At 40.5% G+C, this 11,019-nt stretch overlaps 2 protein-coding genes across 3 annotated transcripts; both read right to left on the reverse strand.

Moving 5' to 3' along the window:
• Nucleotides 1–453: 453 nt before the first annotated feature.
• Nucleotides 454–6,238, reverse strand: pdzk1 (PDZ domain containing 1). The gene is made up of 7 exons (XM_077536652.1): nucleotides 4,265–6,238; nucleotides 3,973–4,189; nucleotides 2,526–2,858; nucleotides 2,256–2,452; nucleotides 1,096–1,332; nucleotides 754–1,026; nucleotides 454–561 (listed from the first exon to the last, which is right to left on the reverse strand). The coding sequence occupies exons 1-7, from the start codon at nucleotides 4,469–4,471 to the stop codon at nucleotides 508–510; spliced, it is 1,518 nt and encodes a 505-aa protein (XP_077392778.1). The 5' UTR covers nucleotides 4,472–6,238; the 3' UTR covers nucleotides 454–507.
• rsph1 (radial spoke head component 1) lies at nucleotides 5,524–11,019 on the reverse strand. Of its 2 annotated transcripts, XM_077536656.1 has the most exons (8): nucleotides 10,687–11,019; nucleotides 10,441–10,554; nucleotides 9,925–10,030; nucleotides 9,744–9,834; nucleotides 9,370–9,505; nucleotides 9,119–9,190; nucleotides 7,159–7,527; nucleotides 5,524–5,546 (listed from the first exon to the last, which is right to left on the reverse strand). In XM_077536656.1, exons 1-7 carry the CDS (start codon nucleotides 10,735–10,737, stop codon nucleotides 7,186–7,188), a joined length of 912 nt encoding a protein of 303 aa, XP_077392782.1. In that variant the 5' UTR covers nucleotides 10,738–11,019; the 3' UTR covers nucleotides 5,524–5,546; nucleotides 7,159–7,185. The 2 variants fall into 2 exon arrangements, with proteins under 2 accessions (XP_077392782.1, XP_077392781.1); XM_077536655.1 differs by lacking the exon at nucleotides 5,524–5,546 and having other exon boundaries at nucleotides 6,974–7,527; nucleotides 10,687–11,018.

The following is an 11,019-nucleotide window of genomic DNA, read 5'->3' on the forward strand; positions in this document are numbered from 1 at the left end:
ATGGTTTAAAAACGGCTGGATTTTGCTGCATAACTCATATTTCACAAATGTAATAGTCATAAAGGTCATTTTAGAGGTCACATATAACTTATTGTCAAGAAATGTTTAGGGTTGACCTCCCCATTAAAAACAAACACTTTTTTTTAATATGTTGCGCATTTGTGCAATATGAATTAAGTGGACTTAAGCGCCCATTTTTATCCATCTCAGGAGGCGGCCATTTTGCCACTTGCTGTCAAGCCCAGAAAACATTCGTTACAACGTTCATCAGTTTGAACATTAACAATCTTGCCTTTGTAGTGGATTCATTTATATTTGTTCTTCATCAATATATTTTGTTTATATTTACATTTGACATATTGCCCAATTGGGGTTTACAATAAAAAATATTGAGAGTTGCAATTAGTTAACATGTAAACATAGGTTATCTGTGGAAAAATTGATACCAGGGAGGATATTATAGATGTTTGTTTATTTTGTACTGATGAGGATTGTTGTTGTTGCTTCTCAAAGTCTTTCATCCATACTATGAGAAGATGAAGATGAAGATGAAGATGAGGTCTGCAAGAAGAGAAACAATTATCATCTTCGGGATTTTAGTGTGATTGGTTGGAATCAGCCGCTTTGCTATTTCTGTTGATTTCACTGTGTCGATAAGCTAACATTGATTGACAGCAATGATCGACGTTCCGTTCGGCACCTTCATCTTCATCTTGCACATTTCTAAAACGGAATTTCCGTAAAGCCGCTCACCCTCTCTCTGACCGGCGCGGTCTCCTGGTCCTCGCTGTGGACTTGAGCCCGCGACGTGTTTCCGAGCAGCTGGCGCGTGACGGGCGTCCCTCGGGCCTTGAGCCGGTCGTAGACGCTCTTGGCGGCCACCAGCATCTCCAGCCTGCTGCCCGTGTCGCGGATCATGTCCACCACCTCCTCATGCGTGCGTTGCTCCACGTTCTGCCCGTTCACCTCCACCACCATGTCGTCGTCCTCCAGGCCGGCCAGGTCGGCGGCGCCGCCCTTCACCACCTGAGACGGATGACGCCGGGTGATGTCGCCCAAAATAGCTTGCCCGACTTTTCCTTTTAGTTGTCGTACCTCTTTAATGTACTGGCCAAACACACCCTGGATGCCGTTGAGATGAAAACCATATCCGGCGGGCGTCTTCTCCATCTTACACAACTTTGGTTTCAGCTCGACTTCGTCATCCTCTTTCCTCTCCTGAGCAGGCGTGGGCGGTTTAAATAGGGCGGGGAAGGCGGTGGCTTCAGTGTAACTAGGCGGAGCAAGAGAGACCTTCTTCTCCTCCCAGAACAGCATAGGTGACACTTTACCCTGCGCTGACAGAAATTGCGTAGCACTTAGCGGAGCATAAACATGCAGCATGGCCCAAGTTGTTCATCGATATCTGATGTATGAATTGCTGTCATTGGTAAATACATTTATTGATTAGCTCATTCACTCCCAGCCATTTTCATTCATGTTCGACTGCTATCAAAACATGGAACCTACCAAAAGAAAAATGTGCCTCTTCTTTCATCAGGGGAAAAAAAAAAAAAAAAAAAAAAAAAAAGTACAGTATTTTTCTTTGTTTTGTAGCAATTAGCATTAGAATTAGCTAAGTTTCATCATTATTCACAACCCTGTTGAAAATACTGGGAAAAAGAGCTTGTTGCAACATGGACCTGGTTGATCTCTTATACTTTGCTGCCACCTGCTGGCCGTTTTTTTTTTTTTTTTATTTTTTTTAATTGTAATAAGTACCATCGCTTTAAGCGACCGCTTCAGGTCAGAAACTGCATCAAAACCTTCATACAAAAACTCTAGCATACAAAAACCTAAAAAACGTATAAATACGTTTTTGGGAGTGAATGAGTTAATATAAAAATAAGTAAGTTGAGTTAGTCTTAGTTTATTTTTTATTTATTAATTTTTTTTTTTACCTCAAAGTAATTAAAATGTACTATACATAGGCTACTGTAGTGCAGTATATGTACTGACGTATAATATAATTTTATTTTATTGTAATGGCACAATAAATTATCACATTTTTTTCTTTCTGATGACTGTCTTCGTGAAATTACAAAATTCTACTATTTTAAAGTATTCTTCAAACTAGTCTATTATATTAAAAAAAAAAAAAAGATAATGAGCGTTGTGATCTTTATGAAGGCTGATTTTTTTTTTCTTTCTTTTTTTTGATACAGTTGGATCCCATTAGTGTGTGTAAGCGTACATGTGTCAGAGTGTGATCTCACCTGAGCATACATGAGGTCGGTGTCCTTGTCCACCACCAGCAGGCAGCAGTTGTTGCCGCTCTGCCTGATGGCGTCCACCACTTGCTCGTGAGCGCTTGCGTCCATTTCTTGGCCGTCCACGGCCACCAGCCTGTCCATGTCCTTGAGACCGCCCCTCTCCGCCGGACTGCCTCGGTCGATCTCCGTGATCACGTGACCTGCGCGCACGGACAAGCTCGAGGTCAGCGTTCCCTCATTTCCGTGGCGACGGGCGAACGCAAAGCAACCCGCCTGCCACGTTGGCCTCCTCCTTGAGCAGGAAGCCGTAGCCGCCGGGCGCTTTGGTCAAGTTGACGATGCGAGGCTCGCGAGGGAGGCATTTGGTCGTGGCGAGGTGAGCGGCGAGCTTCACGTTCGCGTCGCGGTAGTGCCGGTCCGTCTCCTCGTCCGCCAGCAGGAACATGAGGCTGCCGCCCGCCGTCTTGACCTTGTCCACCACTTGCTCGTGCGTGTAGCTGTCGATATTCTCGCCGTTGACTTCCAGCAGGCGGTCGTCGGTGTTGACGCCGGCCCGGTCCGCCACGCTGCCCGGGACCACCTCAGACACGAACACGCCTTGCTCACCTGAATACGGTCCGAGAGATGTTATGTAGATGTGTGCAAACGTAGGTCAAAATGTTGGGTACGCCTGCAGTGTCGCATGAAATGTAGGAAGTTTTGAAGAAGTATCATGTGTCGCGACCAAAAAGAAATAACCAATTGGGGACTTTTATTTTGAAATGCATTTCAAGACAGGATTTGGGAGCAGCTATCATGACTGTTTTAACAACTGATTTGTAGTGGTCATATTTGGACATCATGTAGTTATGACCTGAAAAAAATATTAATTTTGTCCAAACAAATATATATTTTCTAAGGGTGTCAGGCAGGCGATTACAATTTTCAATCACATTACTTCAATAATTAACTCGCGATTAATCACAAATTTTATATCTGTTCTCAATGTACAATAAAATATTTTTCCAAGTTTTCATAATCATATAGTGGAAAAACAATGTTAAACTAATAGAAATATGTCTGTATCCTTTAGTCATTGATACAATAATTTCATAATAATTCATAAAACTGAGTTCAAATGAAAAATAATGTACTGTAGGCATATTGTAAAAAAAAAAAAAAAAAAAAGTGTGATATTGATTTGCGTTGAGGTTATTTTGCTGCCACTAGATGGCATAATTGCATTTGTAAGACGGTGACAGCTCAATGTATTTGTCTTTTCACATTAAGAGCTATCTAATATTTTACATGAAGTAACTTGTGAAATTCTGCACATTTTTAAAATTGTAAAATATAACTTGACCCCAGTCTCTAATACATATTTTTATTAAATGTATTATGCATTGTGACTGGAATCCCCCCCAGTAGACTTTCCAAGGTAAGGGGCGGTCTGACAGCACTAATATTTTGATTATAATTTTACTTATGTGGCTAACTTGTTTTATTTAGATGTCTTATTGTGAACTTCATAATCTGAATTAAATTGAAAATATTACGTAGTGTGACCAAGCATCACCTGAAAGGTTTCTATGATAGATGCATGTCGAGAATAAAAATTTGATGTTTTTTTTTTTTTTATATAAAATTAACTGCGCTGGGTCTGGTAAAAATCCTTATCCGTGAATGACAGATGAAAATTAAGTGTAAATAACGTACCGGCTGGTGAGTTTGAAGCTGTCACCTTTGATTGAACGAAGAGAGAATCCGTAGCCTGCGCCAGACTTGACCAGGTAGCAGAGTCTTGGTTTTGGAGCCTGCTGGCCGTTAGCGTTGACTGCTGCTGGCGTGCGGTGAGGCTCACCCAGGTTCACCCCTTGCATCTTGGCCTGCTTGTAGGACGCTTCGTCCAGCGTGTGGAAGGCGACTGTGGCCCCGCTGCTTTTCACCAACTCCACTACCTGACCTCGCAAAAGGTGTACGTGAGCGGAATGAGGCTTTCCCAAAACGGGGTATGACACCACGGGCTGGCTCACCTCAAAATGGGAAAGCCCGTCGACAAATTTGCCGTTCACTCTGACGACACGGTCCCCGTCTTTCATGCCGGACAGCTCGGCCGGACCTCCCAACTCCAGGCAGCGGATGAGGTGACCCTCCTCGCCGTGCTCGATCCTCAGGTAGAAGCCGAACGGTTGACCCGGCCTCTTGGTTATAGAGATCACCTTTGGCTTGTACTCAGCCATGTCCTGTCACAAGCAGACATGACGGAAGTTTGAAGTGTCTCAGTCTACATGTGATCATCAGATTTTCATTAAAGTAACGCAAAACCCAAAGAAATGTTCGAGATAAAAAGTGAATCGTCGCTACGAGCTTCAAAGAAGCAGTTAATGGTTAATCACTTTCTCGGTGATGACTCAGGTTGAAAAGACAAGTTGCACTTTGAACTATATTGCCACCGTCATCCACATTATTACATGTCAGATGTTATTATTGTCAAGGATGGCGCTCGTTGATGTGCACGTGCGCAATGATGACAAAACAGTCGCGGGTCAATCTCGATCAGCAGGGAGCTCACAAACACCAGGGAAATTCTTTTTAGATTTTCATTCAATTCAATTCAATTTCATGTTGTTTTTTTTTTTTTTTTTTAATAACATCACCAATTAATAAAAACAGAGGAAATAAATATATATTTTTTTTAAACTTAAGATTATTAATAATATATTTAAAAAAAAAAGTATATTTATATACTTTTTTTTTTTAACATAAAAGATGCATCAACGACAACATAAGGACAACCTAATTTTGGGGCAAATTAATCCAAGTTGCGGGTCGGATCAATTTTTCATCAAAATTGGGTTATTTTTGTTCCATTAGTTTTAAAGTGGAGATCATTTATAATGAACAGCAAAGATAAGATAAACAAAGGGGAAAAAAAATATCTATCCACATTTCAATTTAAATAAATGAAACAAGTGACATAATGGCTGGTGGAACAAAATCAAACAAAGGACATGGATAAGTAGGGCTTTTTTTTTTTTTTTTTAACACATTTTGATAGCACCAAAGAATAAGAAAGAAACAAAACAAAAAAGCCCACTTTTTTTTTTCCAACAAATGTCACTTTGTGTCATAACTGTCAAGAGATGGACAATAAAAACTCAACTTACCAGTTCACGTCTGTGCTCGGTCACCGTCCCAAAAGAAAGAGCTAACCTGTCACTGCTTCAGCATTATTCCTCATGCATGCCTCCTCCTCCTCCTCCTCCTCCTCCTACAGATGTTCTCCAAGGGAACTTTGATGGCTCAAAGGTGAACCTAAAGGTTGAGTTATTTAACAGTGCAAGGTAGGAGTGCCTCGATAGACTTGGGAAGAAGGCTGCAGCCATAAAGTTGGCTTTGGGTTTGTCTGACAGGTTGCGAAAACGTCATGTACAAGCATACACGCTCTTGAAACTGACTTGACTTGTTAGTGGAAACGGTTCAAACAGTTGCGTTGACCAAAAATGTGCAAAAAAAAAAAAGAAAAGTGAAATAAAAACAGATATACAAAATCAAATAAAAAATATATAATATAAATTGAAATAAAGCAACAAAAATATAAATAAATAAATACATACATACATAAATAAATAAAGGAGGAAATAAATACAAATAGAATAATGAAAATTTTTTGGGTTGATTTTATTGCCATATATATTTAATTTTAGAGTTATCTTTTTGTATCCATTTTTATTTTCCCATTTGTTTATTTTTTATTTTAGCAGTTTTGGTCCGGGGCGGCACGGTAGTCGAGTGGTTAGCACGTCCGCTTCCCAGTTCTGAGGTCTCCGGTTCGAGTCCAGGCTCGGACCTTCCTGGGTGGAGTTTGCATGTTCTCCCCGTGCCCGCGTGGGTCTTCTCCGGGTACTCCGGTCTCCTCCCACATTCCAAAGACATGCATGGCAGGTTAATTGGGCGCTCCGAATTGTCCCTAGGTGTGTGCGTGTGAGTGTGGATGGTTGTTCGTCTCTGTGTGCCCTGCGATTGGTTGGCAACCAGTCCAGGGTGTCCCCTGCCTACTACCCAGAGCCATCTGAGATAGGCGCCAGCACCCCCCGCGACCCTTGTGAGGAATAAGCGGTCAAGAAAATGGACGGATGGATGGATGGACAGTTTTGGTCCTCCATAGTTTGCAGCCAAGTTGCAGCACACTCAATTTTGTTTCAGTTTATAAGACGTGCTTAGTGTCATTTCCTCACAGTAGATACAATTGTTAGCAATCAATTAACTGATCATCCCAAATATATATATTTTTTTAACCACTGAATAATTAGTCATTACTGCTCAGTGAAAAACATGCATCTGAATTTTGTGATTTTTTTTCCAAATAATTTTTTGTTTGGTTGACTGGACAGCGATGACAAACAATAACAATCTGTCAAATTAACTTTTTTTTTTTTTTTTTTAAGTTATTTATAATTAGCTTAATTGTTCTCATGCTTGTATTATGTATATTAATCTTATTTATGTATAATATTATTTAACTGTACCAATCTTGTGTCAACAAAGAAGAACAATGTAAGAAGAAAGGCGTGGACATTGATTTGTGGGAGTGCAAAGTAGACAGTGAAGTACGATGCATGTTGTCTTCCAGGCAGATTTACGGTTTCGACACTCTGTAACTGTGGGAGAGTCCTTAAGCTATAAAAATCTAATTATGATTCCTCAGCTAGTTGGGATGGGACAAAGGTGATACAATCAGCTAAGGCCTGGAAAAAAAAAAAGTTTATATATGTAGGATGACAACAATTCTGACATTTCTCTATAAATGTAACATCGGTACAACAAATGTTTGATCCAAAGCTAAAGGTCGTATTTTTGTAAGGACCTCGAAGGATTTGAATGTGTGGAATGTAGTTCATATTAGGTATGTTTGTTCAATTTCTACCGTATGGTGGAGTCGGTTGGTCGCTGGCTACGCTTCGGGTGTAGGTTCGGGCGCAGGTTCGGGCGTAGCTTCAGGCGGAGGTTCGGCGGGTGCAACTTCGGGTGTGGGTTCGGGTGCGGCTTGGGGTGCAACTTCGGGTGCAGCTTCGGGTGCAGCTTCGGGTGCAACTTCGGGTGCAGCTTCGGGTGCAGCTTCCGGTGCAGCTTCGGGTGCGGCTTGCGGCGCAGCTTGGGGCGCAGCCTCGGGCGTAACCTCAGCGGTTGCCTCGGCCTCGCCCTCGGCCTCCTGCGACGTAAGGCCTGTGATGCATTTTGGAAACCACTTAAGAGTAGCAGAGCCCGGCTCACCCCATTCGCCTTCGGCCCTGTCCTGTGGAGGGAGAGTTATGAAGACGTTTAGAATATGCTTCATGTTTTTGTTATTTGCATTTACTTCTAAAATAAACAAGATAATTTATCGTATTCAACTGTCTAAAATCTAACGAGACCCTCATCTTGTAAAAGAAAACCTGAATAAAAAATTCCAGTCTCGGTGGTTTTGTGTCCTCGTTGTCCTCGTCTCCCATGAAGTTGACTTTGTTTGGCTAAAACAAATGACGGATGGTGCAATCTGACAATGATGTAATTAACCTTGAAGTTCACATTTAATTTCTTTGGAGGTTGTTTTGGGCTCTTTGGTTACCATTTGTATTATTCAATTTAGAAGCATTTTTTTCCTCCATCGGTCATGTCAGTGGGTGCTGGCTCCTGTCCCGCGGATTTTCATTTCTGCATGTGCAACTGTAGGCAAAGGAACATCAAGATGCTTGGAGATGTTCTTATAGACTTTACCTTTAAACATGAATGTCTATAATTTTCTTACTAATCTTTTGAATCATATTGCTCTTTCGCTGCCTCTAGTTCATATTTACATATTTAGTATGGTTCACACTATGTCAACAAACAGCAGAGTTACTACTCACAATTTCAAAAGGCCGACATGGTCAAATTATTTTCCAATCTTTTCTAAGGGTGCCATTATTTTTGTTAAGCCCCGTTTAACTCTTTGACCGCCAAAAACGTTGAATAACGATTGCTAAAATCACGATGTATGCTGCCATAAACGTTAAACGACGTCATCTACGTTTTGTTTTTTTTTAAATCAATGCGAAGTGGCCAGCAGATGGCAGAATTATAACTATTGAATGGACTGCCATTGTATGAAATTACAATGAAACATGACGGAATTGGATGAAATCTGATGAAACGGAACGTTTTCAAGGATAACGTGAATGATTAAAGCCTTTGTCACATTAAACCTAATTCGCAGAGCACCACTAAACAAAAAATATTAGTAGAGAAAACGTATCGTTTTGCAAAAGGTTCGTTTCATCTCATTTTTCAATTTCCGCTCAATTGTCACTCAAATGACTTCTTTTCAAATGGTGATTAATAAAGAACGGAATAAGGTAGAAACATACTTTTTTTTTCTAATAAAAGAATGGATGCGATCTTTCATATGGTACCCACGTATATGTATATATAGTAAAAGAACAATATTCTGCGTTGAAAGGTGAGTTAAAATGCTCAAAATTGGCTGGCACGGTGGGGTTGTTTTTTGATAACGTGTGGCAGTAAAAGAGTTAAAGAGTATGTTTTTAAAAAATATAAAAGCATGATCTGATTTTTATTTTATTATTACTTTTGTCAGATTAAAAACAAATATATATATGACCACTGTGGGGTTTTTCTTTCATGGACAGAAGAGGACCAACAATTTTGTCCACCTGTTTATAAAGAAGGCAAATGCACACGGAACAACCTGGGGAAAAATATTATCTCAAGACAGCAGCAGCGCCTGCTCTGCTTGTATTTTTTAACATTCTCCTCGATGGTAATTGGCTGTGTTGTTGATGCACTTGCTGGTGTTCAGACACAACACAGACGTAATGAGTAAATGTGCTGTTGCGTGTGCTTATTACCTGCTCTATTTGGTGATATTCACCATGCTGCTCACAGCCAATGTCAAATATGTACTTTCCTGGACCAGACGGCTACAAGGCAACAACAAGAACTTGATTATTATCAACAATTTGACAAATTAACAAAAGTACTCATCATGCAAGTGAAGATATTTCATGGAAAGTGTCATTTAAAAAGTGAGCGTCACGATATTGGTGCATTTTATACACCAGTGAGTGTATTTTGTACCATTGACATGAAACAAACTCACGGTATTGTTGACAAAGTTACTGCTGTATCTGTGGTTGGCGTGGATGAACTCTCCGACAGACTCAATCTTGCCATTCGCCCACATCCCAGTGTACACTGAGCCAGTGTCATGGTAGCGATAGGTGCCCTCGCCGTGCCTTCATATAAAACACACCAACAAATTTGTTCCATACGAAAATTAACACCAAGCCGCATTCTACGTTGAGACATCTGATTTGCATTTGTTTTGGATTCTTCAGACCTCTCTGAAGTTGTCGATACAGTCAAAATAAGCATACTCCTGTTTGTTGATGTATCCATGTATAGGAATGTAAACTACTGTTGCCACAAAGTAAAATGTTTTATAGGTGCTCATCCCACTTTCTAAAGAAGTACCTCATGTGATTGAGCCACTCTCCAACATACGTGTCCCCGTTGGAGTATGTGTAAACACCATGACCTTGTCTCAAGTCCTCAGCCCACGAGCCTGCGAGATAAGCAGACGATGGAAATGATTTGTTAATAAATAATTAGAATCCACAGTCACAGATATGTGACGAACTGTTGGTTGGCCTACCTTCATATTTGGAGCCATCCGGGTAGTAGAAGATGCCTTGTCCATGTTTCATGTTCTGGTGGTAGTCTCCCACGTATCTCGCGCCGTTCACGAAGCGGTATGTGCCCTAGCAGCAGCACACACGTGGACAGCAACTATGAATAGCTACATTCAATTTTCAAGATGATAGAGGCATTCATTGTAGTTGGTTGCTGAGCTTTTTTTATTTTTTTTATTTCATCATCCAAATACAGAGATCACATGTTTGCGCAATGTATTAATTTTCTATACTCTCATTAGGGTTGTGACTCATGGGTGAGCTGGAGCCTATCCCAGCTGACTTTGAGCGAGAGGCAGGTACACGGGTTGTCGGGCACTTGCAGGACACATACACAAAAACAATTTACAATGTTTGAGAAATAAAATCATAAAAATAACAACAAACAAATGATATATTATTCATGTCAAAGTATATTATTTTACAAAAGTTATATATTGTCCAACAACATGTAAGTAGGTTTATGACAGCGTTTATACCTTGCCATGTCTTTTACCACGTTCATATCGTCCTTGATAAACGTCTCCTTTCGGCAAAACAGCTTTACCCATCCCATGTCGTTCTCCGGCCTCATTTCTATCCCCTTCGTATTCCTAGAACAAGTTAAAAAAACACACAACAAAATCATGAAATTATCGCCGCCAGCTAGCATGATTGGCTAGCGTCACCTAGGTTACCTCACAACAACAAAACAGTCAAGTTACGAATAATTTCTACTTTCTCACCCCGAGTTTATTGCGTTCCTCATCAAACTCGTCAGAGTCTATATCGGACATGATTATTAACTTTCCGTTTAAAAAAAATAATGCAAAAGTTGAATTTAGGAAGGAGATGTCAGGAGTTGAGGCGTCGAGGCGCGTGAACGCCTCGTAAACCCGGAAGTGATTAAGCTTGTCATGGCCTCCTGATTTATTTATCTATTTATTTACTTACTTATTTATATAAAAAGAATATTTTCCATAGCTTCCACTGTATTTTCGCGACTTTAAAACGTTATCTCAGACACCCTTACAGTCTGACCACTAAACAATAATTAAAAACGGTCAATTTCCGCACAT

This window comes from Festucalex cinctus, chromosome 11 (genome assembly GCF_051991245.1).
Source record: "Festucalex cinctus isolate MCC-2025b chromosome 11, RoL_Fcin_1.0, whole genome shotgun sequence".
Taxonomy (NCBI): Eukaryota; Metazoa; Chordata; class Actinopteri; order Syngnathiformes; family Syngnathidae; genus Festucalex; species Festucalex cinctus.